The sequence below is a fragment of the Antrostomus carolinensis genome, unplaced genomic scaffold, assembly GCF_000700745.2.
Source record: "Antrostomus carolinensis isolate BGI_N321 unplaced genomic scaffold, ASM70074v2 scaffold7033, whole genome shotgun sequence".
Lineage (NCBI taxonomy): Eukaryota > Metazoa > Chordata > Aves > Caprimulgiformes > Caprimulgidae > Antrostomus > Antrostomus carolinensis.
The window spans coordinates 32,788-54,928 of NW_010303067.1; the positions used below are offsets into that span (position 1 = coordinate 32,788).

General features: G+C 38.7%; 1 protein-coding gene across 1 annotated transcript in view; it reads left to right on the forward strand.

The window, feature by feature from the left end:
• Positions 1-1,938: 1,938 nt before the first annotated feature.
• Positions 1,939-22,141, forward strand: part of LOC104521844 (UPF0606 protein KIAA1549-like) — a gene marked incomplete at its 3' end in the record, with an annotated part of 33,118 nt that continues 12,915 nt past the window's right edge. Inside the window, 5 exon segments of the mRNA XM_010163962.2 lie at positions 1,939-4,684; positions 6,180-6,268; positions 11,883-12,060; positions 13,584-13,711; positions 15,142-15,325. Coding sequence (XP_010162264.1) covers positions 1,972-4,684; positions 6,180-6,268; positions 11,883-12,060; positions 13,584-13,711; positions 15,142-15,325 — 3,292 coding nt within the window.

The window sequence follows — 22,141 nt, forward strand, 5'->3', positions numbered from 1 at the left end:
TTGCTAGAAACTGCTTTGTCTGTTACCTGTCTTAACTGCTTGTGAAAGCTGTTATTCCATGGTGGCTGCAGTGTACTGCGCTGTGCCGTGTTCAAACAGCTGACCTCTATGGAAGAAGTCAAGGATGGACTTGTAATATTTGTCTTACATAGCTTTTACAAGAGTGTACCTGTTTTTTCTTTTTTTTTTCTTTTTTTTCTTTTTTTTCTTTTTTTTTTTCAGGAGAGAAAGAATAGATTGGGACTACTTGAGAGAATAGTAACTGTTACGCTGCAAAACATTGTGCATGGGATCTTTAAAATAAACTATATAATCACAGCACTTGTATTTTATTGGTGTGATTTGTGGTACAGTGGTATTAACTGTGCATTAATTCTTGTAATTGTGCTTTCAGATCAGCAGCTTCAAAATTTATCAAGTTGGTATCTCAGTGCTTGAAAAGTTGTTTCAAGGAATTTTGCAAACAGACAAGGGGTGGGGGGGGGGGGCATGATTATAACAGTTTATCACCTTTAGGAAGTGTTGTTATACTGATAACAGTGTGTAACAGATGGGTGAGCTACTCCTGCAAGATCTACCCTGGGTTACAGAGTTTGAGGCATCCTCTAAAGGGTTACAGATGTAGTTAGAGTTGAGCAGTGTACTGTATCACTGTCCAGCACTTTATACTGTGTATGGTCATTCTTTTAAGCTGATCCCTGGTGTTAACTGAGTGGGATTCCTGCCCACCCCTCAGCCTTTGTAATGTGCCTTGTCAGTAGGTTCCAGCAGCACTGTATGGACACTCCCATATGAAAATAGGATGATCAAGTCAGATAGGTAATTTAAAGTTGAAGCCTTTGTGTGTATCCTTGAAAAATGTCTAGTGACACTTTTCTGTAATTTCCTTTAATACTCAGCTCTGAAGGTAGAGTTCTGAATATCTCGTCTTTACATTTCAGAAAAGTACAAAAGCAAAAATGGACCTTTTCTCTGCAAAACAGAGTTTTCTAACATGGTTAGAAAAGCTCATATACAGATCTTCTCTGTATTACAGGAACACTTTTGTGAGAGAGGAGGAATTACAGTCAAGTTATGTAAACTATATTAATACTTGATTGTTACAAGTATCTTGTTAAAATATCTGATGAATTCTTAGCTTTTTCTCCTTTGTTTGAATCTGGCTGTTACTACTTGAATTCTGCAAACTGGAGCAGTGAAAGTTTTATTACAGGTGGCCCATAAATGGATAATCCTGCGTCAGGTTGTGAATAAAGATGCAATTGTTTAATGAAACAGTTTGTCATTGACTGCTAAAAGGCCAGAAGTTAAACAAACAGCTGACAATGTAAGCGTAACTACTGGACCTGTTACTTAGCAAATTCTTGCAGTTGATGTCAGGTCCACGCTTGCCTTACATAAAGGGAACCCCTCTTCACCTCTCATATGTATCACTCATTTCTGATACTGTGCGGATCTGGTCCTTGAAACAGAACCAATCTGCTATGAGCCTATATTAAGAAATAATAAAACCAGAGGAAATGAAGTGATACTAAAGAAAAGCAGAAGACCTAAAGTTCTGCAAAATTTTCCCCTGCATTGTTCCTTGTTAATCTTTTTGGTTTGTTTACTTTGTGAGACCATTAGCTGCCATGCACTGTAGCCTTGTACAGGGAAGAAAGAGCCACTTACTGTCCTTCCCTGGATCTCGCTGGAGTGCTGCTGTGGAGACAAGTAGGTGCAGAGTGAGAGGAGCTTGTGTTGTCCTGCTCATGTCCAGGGAATGGAGTTTGACTCGCTCATGGTGGTTTTTCATATACTGAGAGGTTTTGTCTCAGCCCTTGAATTCTGAGCAGTTTTCTTCACTGTGTGTGGGGTTTGCTCATTGTAGTCGTCCTACTTGTGCTAATCTAATGGTTTTTGTGTTTTATTTTTCTCTCTCGTTTTTTAGATGAGAGATCCTCGGAGCAGCAAAATTTTTCCTTTTTCTCAATGGACTCAAAGGTGCACCAAAGCATATCAGGCAGCAGGACACAAATTACCTTAGCAAAAAATACTTTGGAGTCCCAAGAAAGTAATTTTCTTCAAACGGTTTTCTCATCAGTTACTGCTCCTTTTGATGTGACTTTATTTAACCAAGAAGAAATGGTCAGGATTTCAGAAGGGAGAAGTACGCCGTTGGTAGATGTCTCCGTAACAAGCAATGAAGCATTCTTAAGCAACGATGAATTTGTTAGCCCATTTCCAAAGGCACAGTGGACTCCTCCACTGAAGTCTTTTGCAGTTTTAACAGACCATCACTTAGTTAATACAGTAGAGCCACCAAGAGAAACATTAGAAACTGTGTTGCTAACACCTTCGTTATCTGTCTTTTTTTCACCATATATCTCAAAAGCAGCACAGGGAAAGACTCCGTTGAGTGCTGTCCCTGAACACAGTAACACTCTTCCAGAACTGAAGCCTTTTTTACCAGATAGTGAAATGCTAACTGCAAGCAGAAACTTGCTATTGTACCCTCCAAATACAGCTATTTATTTCTCTTCCATTCCTTCAGAGGCAGGAGTTGCAGGGTGGGAAAACATAAAAGCAGATTTAACAGCTCTGCCTTTTGGGGCTGCTTCAGAAGGGTCGCCTTTTCGTCTCAAGTTGCTGTATAAAACTAGCCCTGTGACCCCAGACGCCACAGCACAGAGTGCAAACCTGTATGGTGACATTTACGCCGATGCAAGTAGCAGGGCAGCAGAAACTCTCAGTCTAAGGACCTACCCCACTCCGAGCATTCCCTGGGTCATGCCAGCTTCAGCAGCCACTGCTGCACCCTAAAATGCTGAACCTCCTTTGTTTTTTATTAGTCTTCCACTTGCATCTTTCCCACTTCACTCAACTACCATTTCCACAGACTCTCATACAGTTCTTAACGCCAGTCTGTTTACACGTGAATTCTCCAGTATAACACCAAATTTGCCTGCCAGTTCAGAAATACCAAGTCAATCAGAGCTTGTTAGTAAGCTCATGAGTCCAGTGCCTTTAACGAGATCATACAGTTCTTGTCTGTATTGTGACTCAGTTTCGCTTCTGCCAGAAGCAGGCTTTTCCCCAGAACATGATGTGGGCTCAGGCGATTATGTTGAAACTTTGTCCATCAAAGCCTCTGAAGTACAAGGCATAACTCCATTTACAACTGTAATTACTGATGAGTACGAATTAGAGGAGCCTGCACCTGAGATCTTTGATACTTCTTTTCCATCAAGACCAGTAGTTTCATTTTCTTCAAGATTCGCAGAAATGCCCAGTTCAGGCATGTTTTTATTAAGCACTATGGACACTGCCCTTAACAACAGTACACCTGTAACAATTTCTCCTTCTTACCATCAGCTCTCTGGAGTAACATCACTGAACACCTCTGCTGCCCAGTTTTCCCTCCCTGTTCTGGAAACAGTGTCATTGACACCAAGCACTCTTGTAGAACTTCCTCATGCCACCACTGTTCTGTTTGACTCTACGTTTGTCCTGAGTGAGCCAATAGCATCATTTGCAGTCAGTCATACGACTTTGCTGGAGTTGCCAGAGTTAATGCCATCAGAATCTGTGGTTTTGCTTGGTAAGACATCTACGAGGGAAGAACCGTCTTTAAATGTTTCAGATTTTTCTTCCAGTCTTTTATCAACACCATTTCTTATTGAACCTAGCTACTTGTCTTTATCATCGGCCATCCTAAATTCTTACTCTGTCATGGGAAGTGATTTATCAACACTCTTACCTCAGACCTCATTAACTGGGACATCAGTACTTTCTGAGGATGTTACCAGCTGGGACTTAGTTACCGCTGTCAGCTCTGCCACTGACTCTGAGCTTTCTCAGTTCCCTCTCAACCAAGCATCATACTTTTATTTGAATGCATCCTTTGTTCCAGGTACACATGTTCCTGAAATAACGCCATCATCAGATTTTCACTCTGAGTCATCTGTGTTTCTGGAAGCACCCTCAGTATTGGCAGTGGGCTCTGAAGTTGTGTTTACCTTAGCTGTTACAGGAGCTACCTCTCAGTTGGAGCCTTCACTCTCCATCTCTCACTCCGTGGTTCCTACCTTGGTGCTGCCTGCTTCCAACACCCAGTCTGTTACCAGCAGCATCTTGCTCAGTGAAACAAATCTGATCTCTTTTTTTACTACCTTTCCGGCGACTCCTGTCTTAAATTTATCTTCATCTTGGCTCTCAACTGCTCCGGCTTCTGATGAGGATATTGGTGCTACAGTTAACCCCCCGCTGCTTTTAACATCTCGCAGTGAGAGCAGTGCCCACACAGCCCTTTCTCCTGCAGACCCTGACAACCTGATGTCACATGCTGACACCAGCAGCGTGATGCCCTCTCCTACAGCATCTCTGTCTGTGACCACATCGTTTGCTCCCACGCAATTTCCTCCAGCTTCTAGCCCTCCCACTGGATATGAAGTTCCAGCAGGAAGCAGCATAACTGCTGGTACTGATGCATCAGCTGCTCCCACCACTGTTCCCACAACCACTGCCACCAGTGCCACGGGCAGCCGTGGCACAACTACTGCAGGCAGCCTGGGGACATTCTCTTCCACCCTTCTGGCGACCACTACTCCAGCTGAACCTCTGATCCTAACTTCTGTTGTGACCACTACTAGGCAACCCTACGTCTGTGACATCACAGTTCCCGATGCTTACTTGGTCACTGCAGGTAAGATATTCCTAACGTTTGTATTTTGTTTTTCAGAAACCACTGTAATGTGACCCCCTAACTAAATTGCAGGTGTTGAATTAGCTAAGTGAACCTTTCAAATACATAGGGTGTAAATTCAGACAAAAAGCTGTAAAAGCATTGATTTATCATTTACTCTTGAAAATAATAGAATTCACTTGAACGAAGTCCATTGTGATAGTGGGTTACATATATGTTGCACTGCACAGAGAATGAAATTGTCTTCTAAAATTGCTGATGCCTATATACGAGTATCCTGAATTAGCGGCTGCTTTATTATTTCATGGGTTGTAAGTGAATGTTACTGTCATGATACTGTTATGCCAAACTGTTAAATGTTCTGACTGACTAAGTTTCTCCTTTCAGTTGTTGCTGCTGTTTGTAAAAAAACCTGCATGTGAGGTAATTTTGTAATATGAAAGAGAAGCGTTGGTTTAAAAAATGTTTGGATTTTGTTATTGTTTTTATAATTTTACCTTACTAGCTTATGTTTATATTCTCCCTCCTCCCATACTTAATTCAACTGGATTTGGTGTGTTCGTAACCAGAAAAAGTCACGTTAGTGTGTTTCAAAATTGATTGTCTCAGCACCTGTGTTTGCTTTTTTGGTGTTTTCTACCTCTTCCCAGCTTGTTAACAAAACAATAACAGTGAACTAATCCAGGGCAACTGCAAAGTGCTGCATGTTTTGTGGTAAGCAACACATTTTGCCCTTAAGATTGACTTGTAACATGTAAAGCAGAATGAGCATAATCTCATCCTCGAGATGCAAAGATGAGTTGGCTATTCTGGTGATGAGGAAGATTTTTTTTTTTTAACCTGTAATTTGAATAGTTTTGTAAGCAAGTTACTGATGGAAAGTAAATGCAGGATGACAACACAAAACACTTCAGTTGTTTCCTTGACCATAGTCACAAGTGTGACTGTAACAGACATGACTATTTGTAGGGACATGGGGTTTTTAAAAGCAGTTTCTTACTTAGTGGATATCCCTTTCAGTAATCAATGTCCTGTTTGTTTACTTTTTATTTAAGAGAAAAGCAGATGCATATTTTCCGTGGCTTTTTTCTGACCTCATCTGCATTCCATGCGTTGCCTACAAAACTTTAACTGCGTTATGACAGCAACCTTGTTGTGCACAGGTCAGACTGAACGTGCTGTGACTTTTCAGATCCAGTTTGAATGCTTCAGTGGCTCTTTAGAAGATTCTTTTACTAGAATGCCAAAGACATTAGATATGAAAAAACAAATGAAGAGAAAGAAAATAAATCTGGAGTTCCTTCAGCTGTATGCACAGTCACTTTTTAGGATACAGTCACACCTTTACCTGATTCCTTGTCCATCATCTTATCCGTTTGATGCAGTTGATCTCATTGCCTGCTTTTTCATGCATTGCACAATTGAAAATGCAGCTTTGAACCAAAGCCCAAGAGATTAAGCTAAAATGTATTTACTGACTGACATTAATTTCCAGTGCTGGCCCGAAGAGCTGTTCTACAAAATGTCAGTGAATCCATCAGAGAAGTGCTCAGAGTTCAGTTCAGGCGATCTGTAGAGCTAGAGGTAAGTGGTATGAAGTGTGTACAAGTACTCTTTGATCAATATAATACAATAGTGGGTTTAGTTCACAGGCTGAAATGGTGATTTAAAAGCAACCCATATGGTACTATGTCAGAGAGAGTTTTATTCTAACTTAAATGTTAGTAATGATTTGTATTTTTAATGTAAATATGCCATCAGCTTTTTAACTTTTAGAATGTCAACGTTTTCTAGGACAGACCTTTCTTGATTTTGCCAGGGGTCAACAAGCAGTGCCCAGCCTCTACTGCTCCCCTCCTTTGGATGGTGAATTGAAATGAAACTGAAAAGCTTTTACCCTTTGCAGTAACGTGTTAAAAAGTTTTGTTTCTTCTGCTAGCTGATTATATACTTAGCACTTTAAACAAAACAAAACTTCCGCACAGCCTTGTGCTGTTTTATGTTTTAAGTGAGGCCATCAGTACTTGCAGGGGAAATGATGAAATCCCAAATGCAGGATGTGTCAGATGAAAAAGTTGGGGGGGGGGAAATCAGGTGTGCAATGATAAGATGTTATTTTTAAGCCTTCAAATAGGTGTGACTCCTGTCCTTTCTCCACTCACAGGGCTTAGGAATTGCTGCACTCTTGGTTTTTGGTTGGTTTTTTTTTTTTTGTTTGAAAGCTTCCTTTGCTTTGTTGTTCAAGGAATCACCTTTGAACAACATTTCAGTGTTGTTTCCTATCCTCAAAGTGAGTGTCATTTTTTGAGTCTGTGATCTCATTTTCATTATGAAGTAGCAGTTTGAATTTTGAACGTAACTTGAGTTCCTCTGTGCCCAGAATCCGTTGGTGCCTCTAACTTCTGCATGCCGATCTGTGTGGGGAAACTGTGTTTTGACAGCTCCTGCCATAATCACTGCACTCAGTAATTAAACAACTCCTGTCTGATGTTGGAGAATATTCCTCTCTACTACTCAGTCAAGACAGGGGTGTTACAAATTTCTGCCAAACTTCAGCCACAGTGAGCTGCCACTATAAATTATGTTTAGTTTAGGTCCTTTTAGCAATACCTACCCATAAGCTTTTTAGGGTTTTTTGTAAATAAGAGATTTTTCTTCTGGTTTTTGAATTATACCTTCAAATTGTGCAAACTGGCATAGCCAAGTAGGAGTCAAAAGTTCATGATGATAGAACTATACTAATTTTAAATGACCTTATATACCTCTAATATGGAAGCGCTTATCCTCTTAATAGTAACAGCTGTAAGACAAAATCTATTGCTAAGTATTTGAAGGTTGATTGGAGCCCACATTGATATCTTCCTTCTTTATATTTTTGCCCTTTAAATTCCTTCTTTTCATGCTCACTATTGCCTTGTAAAGTTCTCAATAGGATATTTTGGCCCTAAGGCTTCTCAGAAGCAACTGTTCTTATAAATAATTCAGTTAATCCAGCTTCATTCTTTGCACATTCTTTTTTATCAAAAAGAGAAAACATTTCTGTGGAATCAGTTATGTTTATTTTATGCCTGAATGCTGCTATCATTTGTGTTTTCTTTATGTTGCCTTGGGTATGGGTTTTGCACTAAAAATAATCACTAGCAAATGTCTTCACCTCTAACGGTGAAGTACTAACAAACCTATTATTTTAAATAAAGCAGTGTCTATAGTATCAGCATGTTTAATGGTGATGTAATGTAAAATTTTGAACAGAATTCATCCATATTGCTAAACAGAGCTGACTTTTGTTAGTTGAGAGTACCTGGGAACCATGTGTACATTTGCAAGTGCACTTCTCTAAGCTGCTTTTTTACTGTGTGTCCTGTTGCAGCTCACAGATGTTCTTGCCTTGCTGTGTTGTAATGCACAGTAAATCAGGAGACAATCTTGATAAATTTGACTTTCTAGTAATGTACACTTTAACAAATAAAATACATGTCAACGTGGATATAACTGCTGCTCACTTAAAGTACAAAACAAGTTTAACACTGAAAGAAGAATTAAAACATTTTTCTATCCATTTTTCATTTGAAACTTTGTCTTCTTTATTATTTCAAACATTATGAATTGTTGAAGTGGAAAAAAAAAAAGGCAGGCTTGAATCCTCTGTAATGAAAAAAAAACTTCTGTCATTTTTTTTCCTAGCAAAAGTCCTTACAGCAAAGTGAGAATAACCTAAAATTTTAAAGTTCTTTCCAGGTGGTCTCAGTGTATTGCATCTGCAGAAGAATAAGACCCTATTTTTTGAATCAGAGTAATGTTTGTCAGCTTTCTCTAATGTCAGCCTTGTGACACTTGGTTAAGATCTGTCATACAATGTTCTTTTGACTTAGCTTTGTTCCACTGGGATGTGAAAAAAGTGTTGGCAGTGACTCACTTCCAGGACCCCTGATGCCATTAAGTTCATGCCAACAGGAAACAACTTTTTGCCAGCCTCATTTGTGCTTTGAAATTTTATCATGCGGTATACTTCAGCCATCCTTGCTGTATTTGATGTGGGATTTTGGGGCTGTCCTTAGCACGTTGGTTTCTATAATCCAAAATCAGTAAACCTTTGCCTCCAAATTAAGATCAGTTCACTTGTCAGGCAGTTAGATACTTCTTTCAGAGATGCCACCTTGTGGACTTGTGCTGGCTTCATCGCTACTCACTGCTGCTGAAATTCTGGCTGGTACCGTTTAGGTGTGTAAAAACTGTGAGAGAATTCTTGCCTTAGGATCCTAATGTGTGTAGAAGCAGAAGCTTTGTTTCATTTTTAAGACCTTGTGTGCCTTTGTAGACCTTCTTCAGGAATTTAAACGCTCTCTGCAGGCTCTTTATGGGATGGTTAATAAGGTGGTGGTAAGGAAATTGGTTGTTTATGCTTCCTGCCAGGTGTTTACACAGCATAATACAGTGGAATGTAGGCATGGATTAGATTGTAGCAAAGATGCATCTAATCAAATATTTTAGCAGACAATAATCAATAGCAAATGCTTAGAGAAGATCATAAGGGACAGAATAAGCATACAATGATGCTTTCCCCAAATGCTCTTCTAGCCTCTAGTAGATCAAGGCGCGGAAACTTTCTGTAGCAGAAGTGCTCTTTCTTGTGAGGGTAGCTTTGAATGAGATAGGTTTTGTTCTGGAAACAGCAGAGTTGGGTTAGCCATCACACTCTGGAGAAGGGATAGGTTAACTTGAGGTGGTGTAAGGGTTCTCTGCTCCTACTGAAGGTTTCTACTTTTGCTGTAAGAATAACTCCAAAGTGCACATGGAGTTTTGCGTGCTTCTCTGGCTTTCTGGCCTGAAGTGTTAAGATAAGAAATTTATACTTGTTTGCTTTAGTAGGTGGCACTCTCAAATGTGGTGTTTCAGCTAGCTAATTTGTTGACATCTAGCTGTCCTGGCAGTAGAGGTGAAGTCTCCCAAGAGAGGGTTGGATGGATGGCTGGGTTTGTGAACTGTTAGAGCTGTGCCAAGAGTAGCTGTTCTCATTCATGAATCAAGAGTCATGAGCTACGCTCATCTATCCTAGATAACTTTGCAAACTTCTCTGTGAATTAGCTTGTAGACAATGTCATGCTGGCATGGCTATGTTATTTCTATAATCTGAATTGGGGTTGTCGAGAGCTCACTCCAGATGACCCTGCAGTATCTCAAACAGAAACAGCCATTGTTTTGACCTGTAGTGGTTCTAATCTACCTACTATAAAATTAGATTTAAAAGTGTTTGGTTTTTTCAAAAAAAAAAAAAAAAAAAAAAAAATTCCATTCTTCTGGAGTTACTGCTGCAGTGAAGCACAGAAGAGAAACATTGTTAGCTGTTAAGACAAAAAAATTGATGCAAAATTTCAGAGAAGTGTTCAGAGTAGGCTGCTTTTCTTACATCTGTAGTACACTGCAAGACGTCAGAGGTGGAGACAGCTTGAGTTAATTACCAGAGGCTTGCTTTCTTGTCTGAAATACCTAACTCTAGTGCACAACTATATGCTGGCTACACTAGGCCTCTCAGTATATATTGCTTCAGCAATCACCGGCAAATTGTCACTGAGATGTGTAATTCTAATTCCTCTTTTTCTCGCCTTTTAAGCAGTCTCCTTTGCAAGTAATAGCCAACTTTCTTTTGGCGTGTCTTACTCGTTATAATGACTGCTGTTTCCATTTGACAAACTGAAGCTGCAGAGATAATTTCGTCCTGAGATAAAAGGATAAAATTTCAGATAAGAGGAACTGAAAAGAGCTGTGCATATTATTCATATCAAACAAATTGGAGTTCTGTGGGTTTAAATACATTTTAAATAAAAACTGGATGCTGCATATATTTATGGACTAAGAAGGAAGAAGGGAATAATGAGCAGCACAGATTTTTTTTTTTTTTTATTTCCTTTTGCTACTGAGGTATTTTCTTCTGGTGAAGATGGTCTCTTTGAAATGCGTGTGTTTTAGAGAACAGGAAAGAACTGCTTACTGTCTCATCTAAAGAGCAATTGCCATCACTTTGCACTGTTGCAGAAATACCAGTAAGGCACATGTGAGTTACAATTCAAGTAGCACTGTGCTTTTCTAAACAGCTGATCCTGAAGTTGAGGATATCTAATTTACCACTTCACCAGCACAAAGCCTGCAAGGTGGTGCTAGCATCTCTTCATCTGAGAGGTACACATTTATCAGAAACTTTGGGTCTCTGGTTTAGATTATTTATTTATTTCTGACATCATGTTGGACATCTCAAAATATTTTAGTGTGAAACTAAAACACAACTATTCTAGCTACTAAGGAGAAAATTAACTCTGTCCTAGCAAAACCAGGACACTGCCTTTGGCAAATAAAGCAAACTGAAGGAGTAAACCAGAGAGGAAAAAAAATAATGCTGGAGAAACAGGTGTCCTTGATGTTGAGAGAGTTTCTCTGAGGGAGAGAAGACACTGTAATATGTTTAAGTAAATAAAAACTTTCGGGGTTTTTTTTTACTTAGGTGACAGGGAAATGGTGGATAAGAGTGTCTGCGTGGAAACATTCATATAGGTTTATATTTAATTTACAATCTCATTTATTTTATGTGATGACTAAGACTCATTGGGTTTTTTAAGAAGACTCAGAAGTTAGGAGATGAATTGAAAGAGGAAAGTTGTAGTTGCAGTAACTGTGGAAATTAGCAGATAGAAGTGTTCTCTGGAAGAAAGCATTTTTGAGTGTGAAAATTATATGCATAAAACACAGGTTATGTGTATTTTGCTTCTTGCGTATCACATGTGAATGGTATAGAATGTATTTGCTATGCAGTGTATGACTGAAATGTAGAAGCTATGTGAGCAGTTCAGTAAGTAAACAGCAATTTTTATATGGGAACTCGTATGTACTCCAGGGGAATGCAGGTGAGGGGGAGTGCTACTATGTTGGGATGTGATAAATCGAGAAGTGTTGAGCTTGGTGTGTTGTACTGAAGAGAATCTAGTAGGTGTACCTAGCACAGGGGAGTTGCCTCTCTGATGGAGCAGAGGCTGCAAAGCACAGCACTGTCAGAGCATTTATGTTTCTGCTCTCTTTGAAAAATAAAGATTGCATTTTCCTACCTCTTGGTGATGCAGCTTTGAAATGCGTGAGACTATGTAGGTCTAAAGTGTTGCCAAATTTCACATTGAAGATTTTTTTAAATTTTATTTTTCTTTTTTTGTAGGTTTACAAAATTTCCCCCAAATTTGCTTTCTTGGTGACATCAGGTCCCTTTGTTTACACGGCAGTAGCTGTCATAAATGTGCTTATGAACAGCAGTCTTCTTCGTGGTGAGGCCCCAGTGATCCTCTCACTGCACCCTTCCTTCACTGTGCCAGATAACAGGTTCCAAGTTCAGACAGGTGAGTTCTTTCTGACATGAAGAGGAGGAGATGTAGCTTCATATTGATTCACGCTTCTTGTGATTAAATATGCAAGGTCAAGTCAAACTGTGCATTCTACTGCTGTGGATCTTAATTCTTGTTTGCTAGTGTAATACTTGCTGGATCCATGGTTGAGAGATAATAAATTGTAAACAATTAACCCCATAATTTCATTATTTTTTTGGAAATTTTTTTTGGCCCGTTGCAAAATATGTGTGTTCTTTTTTCTTGCATCAAAAGATGAGAAGAGAAAAAAATTTCTGTGAAACATTTACTGATAAAATCACAGTGCAGCTATTTTATAATGCTTGAGTCAAGTTTCAAATTATGCTTACCTTGAATGCTACTTTTTAGAGTTCTCATAATGTAGGAGAATTTGTGAGCAGGAGGAATGATTGCTCATGTATAATGTGAGCAGGAGGATTGCTCATGTAATATCCAGCTTTCCATTGCTGCTGTGTGGCAGTGGTTTATGTGAAGTCCATGATTATTAATAATCTAAAGTAAAATATTACCCATGTAATAGATTTTGAGAGTCAGTGGTATTTAAAATCTTCTTCAGGCACTATTTGCACAACAAAACCACCTGCCTGTTTGGCTGACTGCCTAATGAGGTAGTGACAGAGAATGAGTATAAAGGCAGAGAGTTACTGAATGTCAAACATAGGTGCTTTTGTTCAGGTATGTTTCATGTGTTGTTTCTGCTGTGTTAACAACTGTATGGTAAGACATCACTTTAATTGTGCAGGTGCGATGTCTTTTTCCATTGCTTAACAGGGTTATATAGATACACAGAAGACATATTTTCTGTTCTTGAACCTTGTTTAACATTGCTGTTAGAGTCTGTAACCTAATCATAGTATTTCTTTCTTAAGATGTATCAGGAAGTCCACAGGTGTGTGTGTAGTTAAGGTCTGTGTGCTTGCTCACGTTCCTCTGCGCTCGCTTTCTCTCCTGTGCTTACTCTATCTCTCCTGTGAAATACTTCAAAGTGTATGTATCTAGATTTAAAAGATAGTTTGCTAATTAGGTGTTTTGAAAGTGTTAGACTGATACTAATGTGTATTAATGGACCCAATATGTGATCATTTAGACAAGAAAATGACTATGTTTCAGTCTACAAGAAAGAGAACTGTTGCTTTTTTACTTAAGATTTTCATTTATGTCTTGGATAATAAGGATTTCAGTGTGGCTGATTCAGTGTTCAGGTCCTGTAAAATAAGCTCCATATATGTCGTGAAGGTCTTTCAGTATCCAACAGGAAACAGTGGATATTTTGTCACTAATATCTTTCGGTAATTAAACTATTGCAACAGATATTAATGAGTGGAAAATTTACTGCACCAACACAAAATTTATTTTGACTGTATTTTTACCCAGAGTTTCACTGAATATGTCCCGAATTCCATGAAAAAGTGACAGCATGTGAATTCTTTTGCTTGTTTTGTTCTCTCTCATGGAAGTACTTGTCTGTAGGGATAATGTGTACCCTTTGCCTTCAGTGCTTCAGTTTGTGCCTCGGAACGTGGATGTTGGGTTCTGCAACTTTAGCCGGCGCATTGAGAAAGGACTGACAATGGCATTAAAGGAAGTGAGCAAACACCAGGAGTTCTACAACTTCACTGTGCAGGTAAGAAGATGAGCATGTTTTGTGTCTGTCCCTTTTTGTTCTCATCTTTGGTTGTCCCAAGTTTCATCCAGTCAGTAAAATGAATTAGGTGTTCACTGGCTACCACTTGCCATCTACATTGTGTAGAGCTATGAGGCTTTGTCATGAAGTCAGGATTTTTTCCTGTACAAAATAATGTGGCACCACATATTTCTCTGGTTTCAAGATTTTTGAAAAAATGATCCGAGATGATGATTTATATCTAAAAACATTATTGAATATAATAGGGTTTATACTTTTTCCTATAAAGGCTCCCCCAACACTTATCAAAGTCCTTCCCATCAGATTTTACTATTACAGAGTAGGGTGTGGTTAGAATGCTTTTGTTGGAAGACAACTTTCAGGTCTCATTACTACTTAGGGGATCCTATTAGGGAATATAGGACTTCTATGCACTCTGCCATTATGTGAGCAAACATGCTAGTTGCCTCTGAGGTCTAGAAATACTTACAGCAGTATATGATGTCCATGGCAGCTGCTGCTGGAACTTCTCATATGAAATGTATATGTGCTGGGTACTGAATCACATAGCAGAATTTAAAACTCTGTGGAAAGTCAATAATTCAGTTTAATGAGACTGATTCACTCTTCTGTCTAAATTCTTAAATTTAATCTAGCTTTGTTGTAATACCAAAATTAGTAAAAAAATTATCATACTGTTTAACTGGCACCATAAATGCTCACCTGTGGTACCCTAAAATAAAACCATAGCAAGAAAAATGGCATAAACTTTATAGTACCTAAAATACATAGTACGTAAAGTGCTCAGAACTGTACAACTGGCTGACACAATGTGACTGAATAGACTGAAGAGACAACACACAAAACAATTTCTTGAACTGTCAGCTTAGCAAACTTTTATTTTAAATACTCCCTTACTGTCTGGAAGAGGTTTGTCTACATGAATGCAGTTACCGTGTACATTGATGCCAAAATAAGGTTTCTAACTGGTGGTAGAGTCTGGGGGTGCATGGTGCAGGAGGTTTTGACCAAGAGAACATCCATTTTCAGAATGTTTCTTTAGCCTGGTATCTTCCTATCTGTTCCACACAGTTTGGTATTCATCTAAGAATTCTTTATCGGTAGATTTATTTTGCTGACTGTCTAGGTGGGGTTTTTTGGGGGTTTTTTTCCTCATTTTCTGGACTGTAGCTTTCGAATCATTCTGGATTATGATCAACCTTAGAGGATAACTCTTGGAAGAGGAATTCACATGTAACTGCTTCTTCTGAGACTCAGCAGGCTGAATCAATCCAGAATAGATGTTCCTCTGTTTTGATGTGAATTGCCTCGCATTTCATATTAGGGAAGAAAAAAAAAATCTATCAAGGAGGGAATAGAAATGCCAAGGATTTGATTTTGCTAACCCTGCTTCAATCTTGTCTTTTCAGATACTGAATATAACTTTGAGCAGGCCTGCAGGAGCATTTCGGCAAGGCCCTGTGAGCATTGTTTTTGCTGTCCAAAATAGACACGGTTTTTTAAATGGGTCTGAAGTCAGTGAGCAGCTAAGAAACTTGTCCATGGTGGAATTCAGTTTCTACCTGGGCTTCCCTGTACAGCAAATTGCTGAACGTGAGTACTTCCTGTTTGCCAAAACTGCAAAATACTACTTCTATTATTTTTTCCTCTCTACAATTTTGATTTTGTGCATAAGTGATAATGCAGCTTCAAGTACCTAACTTGTATCTTCAATTGCGCAGAGCAAATCCATGACCCTCTCTGCTCCCATGCTGCTTATCAGTGTTATGGGAACTGGTTGCATTTGTCATCATCCTTTCCTTTTGCGCTGGGCCACTTGTGCATAACCTGGTTTCATGAGTCCATTGGTCTTAGTCTAGATTAAAAAAAGAAAAAATGTCACTTGAGTCACTATTGCTGTGAAGTACAATCCAAGGTGGGTCTCTGTGGTTAGGTTTACAGGGGCCTTTGCTGCTTCTCAGCAGGGTTTACTACCTTGGGCTTTGTGTTGCATTTAACTGCATCTCTGACTTCTAGAAAGCCTGGGACGCTGGCAGTGTAAGCTTATATTTGCCTATATAGTCTGTCTGGGTTATTTATTAGTCAGCAGCAGTGCTTTTTTTCCATAGTCTGCTATCTTTTAAGGTATTACCTTTTAAGTATATCTCTCACTTCTGATGTACAACTTGCATTGCAAGTCATTTTTTCCAGTCCATGGCCATCCTAAACTTAGATTAATGGGAACTGCCTGCATAGCAGAGTTGCTTGACACAGCCTTGACAACTTACGTTTGGTTAGATTTTTCAGATTACCTCAGTCTCATAAATAAGCCAAGTTTCTAAGCTCAACACTTATCCTTGTACACTAATGGATTGTTCATGACAGAAATGACTCATGAATGTAAGCACGATCATGAGAGAACAGTGCTTGCCTTTCCCTCTTGGTGGGTGTTACTGTTAACTCAGTCCATTAATTCCCTATTTCTCCTATCTCACTGTGCTTTCCAATGCAGATTTTTAATTTTCAGAGTTATTTTTGAGAGCTATTATAGGTGCATAGTATCTGGTATGGTGATTCTTACTATATGGTTAAATGCCTAGTGGAAAATCAAGCCTAATGGTGGCTGCTGTTCGTTATGCAGCTGTGTGGTAGTATGTCAGTGAAGATACTGAAAAGAGAGTGGTTGTCCACACAAGTTGTTCTCCATAGCACCTTTAAATCTATGTGAGATGATTACACAGGTTACTTTCCCAATGACTAGAAGTAGTTTAAACGTACTAATTTTTTGAAACTTTTTTTTTCATGTGTCAGCATTTTTGAACCCTCTGCTCCCATATCAATTAAAAAATGTATGAGGTTGACTCATTTCCTTTCAACATTTCTACTCTCAGTCTCATATAGACTATACCTGTGGAGAGGTAGCTGTATGTATTTGAGGTGGGACCAAAAGCCTTGAGAATACCTGTCCACAGATCATTAGCATGTCTTTTGACCCTTGTGAGGCCACAGAACTTCTCAGGTTATAGGCCGTGGTCTTTGTCTCTCACTGAATTCAAATTAAATTTTGCTCTTGTCTTGATTGCTTGAAAAACAATTCTGTTTTCTCTGTGTCATCTCTTTTGCACCTTTGCCCTATGAGTTTATTTAACTTTTAGTCTCTTGGGTGATATTTTCCGTGTTGTGGGGCTTTTTTTTCCTGTGATGTACGCACAGGTCCTACAGTTTTTAGTTTTGTCCACATATTCTGGAGTGGTATTTGTAGTGAATTTACAGGTTGCCCCTTGCTGAGAACCCATCTTCTGGGTTGTGCAATGGAACTATGGTGCAATTAAATAACAGAATTTCTACCAAGGTCAGTGTACTCTGAAAGGTTGGTCATAGGGGAAAAACATTCCTATTAAACATGCATGGACATTGTTCTCCTTATTTTCCTTTCCTGATGGTACTTAAGAAATCTGAAGGTAATTTCTTTAGTGCTCATAGCAGGAGCTCTCCCTCTGTGTTATCTGCGTGCTTATAGTCCCTCACCAGTGGGGCTGCTTCCTGGCCCATGCCAGTGGAGCTCTGTGGTAGCTCTTACGTTAATGAGAAATTCATGCAAAGTAGAATGAGCGAAGAGGTCAGGCACTGCCTTTGGAAAAAGGTCCCATTTGGATTTTTCCTCCTTTCCTGACTAGTCTGAGGTTTTACAATGAAGTAATGTAGATGTTGGCTGTTGCAGCCTGGCAAATTTAGCCTCTGTTAGTACAGTGGCAAGTCCAAGCCTGTGGGTGAGTTATGTCTATAACTTTTTTTCTGAAGCTTTAGGAATTGTTTTGGTTTTTGTTGTTTGTTTGGTTGGTTTTTTTCCAAAAAGACACCAGGTAAAACTGCATTTGTGAGTTGTAATTTCATTCCTGGAAATTCTAGCACAGGCCTCCAGACTTCAAATACAAAATTATTGTTCCTCCCCTCAAATCTACTAAATCTTCCAAACAATAACAAACCTCAAATCCTCAAGCAGATCCTTAGTGTAGGAAGGCAGAGTTACTCATCAGCGGTGACTAAGTCCATCATGATACACACTTTATTCCCAGATTCTCCTATTTGGAGCTCTTGAAAAATGCTGTTTCTTTGGGCACATCCCCAGTAGCAGGGATGATGACAGCTAAACAAGCTCTGTGTATCTACCTTTGCTTTCAGTGCCCCACAGAACCGCTGCCGTAGTTTATTGAATGAATGTTGCTACCAGAGCATAGCATTTGCCTCAGAGGTCTTAGCCAGAGTTTGGTGATGGTGGTGTCTCTTAGTTTGTTTGATAAAGTTTGAAGACAACCTTCAAATTTGTCTAGTATTAATTTTCAAAACATTTAATGTATTAAAATAAATAAAATACATGCAGTAAATCAAGATAAGCATACTAAATTTCTATTTAGTAATTCAAAATTTTTAGAAACAATGAGATCTTCCTAAAGTTCATGATGTAGAAAACATGAGGATTTGGTGAATATGGTGCCCTAAATCAAGGAGCACTTGATTTACTTGTTGCTAGAGGAACTCGTATTTACTGTAGATTGAGCCCACTGCAGGACAGCTCATTTTGATTTGAACTTGTCTAGCTTCATCTCAACAGTGCTTCGACACATTTGTAGTCGCTGTTTTGGAACACCAGACGTGGTGCAATTTGACAAATCAGCAGAGTGGGAACAGAGTTTCTTAGCTTGTTATAGCTTTGGCAGGAAGATGCCTCAGTGGTTTTGTTTTCTAGACCCTGAACTCTCCACTTTTATGCTCTCCCTTATCTACAGAGCAGTTGTAGCAGGGAAAGTGGTGTGAAAATCTTCCTTAGATAGGCAGCTGCTTTGCTTTGTGCAAATCAATATGCAACCCGTTACGTTTCAATGTGAATTTTTGGGGGAATTTTGGATATTTACATACAATTGATTTACATATTTTATTGCTTGGATGTAAATTGTTTATATGTAAATATGAAATGTTCCTTGCCATACTGTTCCGTGCCATTTGTACCTTAGCTATCAGGCATGGTAACAGTTAATACTCTTGGTGGTGACTTTTTTTTTTCTCCCTGAGGGCTCTGTATATGATTTTGTAAGTTTTATAGTCTATATCTGAAAAAAAAAATAACTGATTTGTAGGTGAGCTGAGTTGTCAGGGGGTTGAAGTTGATTCATGCTAAGGAAAAGCTACTTGTGTAATATCACTATATCTCAACACTGTTAAGTGAAGTGAGACCTTGCCTTCAATATCCTGAATGAGCCTTGTTTGAAAGAATACATTTGCTACCTGCTGCTTGTTCACTTCACATTGCCTTTCACACATAGTCCTTTCACTGGATTTTTCTCATAACTAATATGCACTGTTTATACTTTTAACTGTGTGGGTTGTCCCTGTGTACATCATTAACAAAAATGTACATTTGTTAATGTACATCATTAACAAAAGGAATTTTTTGTCAGCTTTTTCCACTTATTTAGAGTCAGGGTCAGTAGTGAAAGTTGTTAGTTTGACAGAATGGACTGTTCTGTGCAAGAGTAGGGCTGTTGAGAGTGATCAAGCATGGAAACTTCCAGACTTTTTTCTTTCCCTCACAGACTTCTAGGTGACTTCAGCAACATGCTTATATTCAGACGTTCAGTTTTACATCTTCGTGCATGCTTATTTTGTCTGCTTTACATCTCCCTTCTTAGATTGTAAACTGGGTAGGTGGTTGTGAACTACATGTTAGCCGGAAGAAAACCATGTCAAGTCACAGTTTTTTGGGTGCTAGTTTGTTAAAAACAATAGGAAAGAATATATTTGATATCTCTTTATGGCTCTAGGATTTCTCTGAGGACAGGTAAAGGTTAGCTGCGGACTAGATGAGGGATATTGGTCCTCATGAACTTACCCTGAATAAATCTCTTTGTTTTTATTATGGCTTTAAATAGAGTGAGTTGCCTTGGGACTTGGTATTTTTTCAGTGCCCTGAGTAGCACTCTGATGGGTGGCATCTATTTCAGATATATTGGAGATGTTGCAAGGCCAATAGGATAATATAAAATCATATGATATAGTCCAAAGACTGGAGAAACACTTGGCAATTTTGGATTAGACTGTAACAGATACAGTATGCTACTATTGCCCACACCCCCATATTTGCGTGGAATCTTATTTTTCAATTGATGCTTCCTCCTTACAAATAGTGCATTCCCTCCATGCTTTCTATGGCTGTTTCTCCGTTTATCAAAAAGAAGAATGATTAGTATGGTACCGATTCTATCCTGCATGGGCCGCACGTCTCTGTATGAGAGGATCAGAGAGATCCTTGTTGGAGCATCTGGTGAAGGCCATGTTGCCCAAGTGGTGTGCTTCAGATTGCTGTCAGGAGGTTTCTGGGTGACTAGGTGACCCTTTACCTTTTCAGTCAGCATTGAATCAATACTGTTATGCAGTATGGTGCTTCAGGGCTGCGTGTTAGAATCTTATGATGATGCTGGCATCTACTGCACTAACGCATCTATAGTCATTAGCAGACCAGCTGCAATCTAACTAGTACTTGCATTTTACGTATCCAACTTCCCCCTCAGAATAACAATCAGTCTGTGCTGTTTTTAATCATTAGTTCAAGGCGGCATTAGGAATCTTGCAGATATGATCTTCCTGCAGTGCTGAGACTCCAGCTGAGCTCAGGATCTGGCCACATGTGTGCTGGGGAAACACTTGGATGACTTATAGAGTAGGAGTTGCAGCCTGGATTTTATGACTTCTGAGCATGGTCTCAGTTGCAGAAGTGTCCATCATTTCATGCATTCTTCGTCAGGTTTTAGAAACCAGCCTTAGTTGCCAATGATCACTGCATATCTTCCTTTTCAATTTCAAGATTTTCTGCTCAAGTTGTTTTATTTTTAAATTTCATTAATTCTGTGAAAAGTTTAAGTGAGTAGTCATCCAGCAATTTGCATGAATTAAATCATTTTCAAGTACTAATTAGAAAAAGTGTGAAGAGCACATTAAGTATTGAGGCAAAACATGATTTTGGTTTAAAAGAAGAAACTCATAACTGCTAACAGTTCAAAGTTTTAGGGCCTTTGGAAGGTTTTTGATTTTCTTATCTTGCTTTTTCCATGCTTTGGGAAAACAACAGATGCAGTGTAGTTTATGCTTTTTTGTTCAGGTTGTGTTTCTAAATTGAAATAAACACTTGCATGACCAGAGTAAATAGAACTCCAATCCAAAAGCTACGATCAGAAGAATCATGTAGCAAGATGCCAAAAATAAATGTGTTTGTTTAAATGGACTATGAGGTGCTTTTTGTGAGTCTGAGTTTTGGAAATTTGATTCATTCTGGTCAGTGTATAGAGGGCCACTATTTCCACTTCTAAATAAAGAATCATGCTCTGATACACTTCTAAATAATAAGTTACAAAGTACTTCCCAGGTGGTTCTCTTGAGGCTAGTGGTGCTACTATTGAAATAAAGGTGGAATAACAAAATTTTAATTTTTTCCATAGGGCTATTTATAAATCTATGAAAATAAAAGGTACAATGTAGCTAGTGATTCTTTTGTTCTTGCCTTAACAAAAAAATTGTAAGTTTTTTAAGCTGAGGTGAGCTACTCTACAAATTATTGCATAATTAAATTAGAAAAATTGTAATTTTCTGTTTCTCTGAAACATGCAATAGTGACAAACTATTCTACAAATGAAAACACGACATCTTTAAATTGATCTAGCATGGACCAGGTCATTTAATTATGTGCCACATTCTATCTGTGAAATGGTTTAAAAATTAACGTTTTTATAATGCTTAGCAAACTGCATCTGGAATAAATATTTTGAGAAAGTTAAGACCATTCCTTTTTCTTATTGCCATAGTGAAGCTTAAGACTTCCCTTGAGGAAACTGTTGGCCCAGCCCCCATCTTCACTTGTTTCCCAACATGTCTTTACTGCTCTCCAGTGGAAACCTTGGGAAAAATCTTATCCCTACTGAACTAATGGAAATAGACTTTATTTACTTCACTGGGACAAGGATTTCACTCTGAAGTAGAGGTTTTGTTTTTTTTTTTTTTGAAAGAACTGAGAAATTTAGAAAGCTCAGAGCCATGAAGCCAAACACAAAAGCCATGAGATTTGTCTACAGCAATCTTTCTACATGTATTTATTTGTTATTTTTGTTTAAAAAAAAAATCAAATAAAAAATCAAGGTGTTGGTTTTTAAGTGCTTCCACTTGCACAAACCTGGAAGACAAAAAAGATATATTTAGTTTTCTGCTTTACATTTAGTGTTTCCATGTAGTTTCTGCTTCAGAGAAGGTCTTGTTTTCATTCTGAAACACTGATGAGTTGCCTCATAGCCCATTGAGCAAAAGTCTGATCCGGCAGCTAGCTCAATCAGAGTCACAATTCAGTGAGCTTTTGAGTTTCTAGGAGCAATGACCTCAGTACAGCAG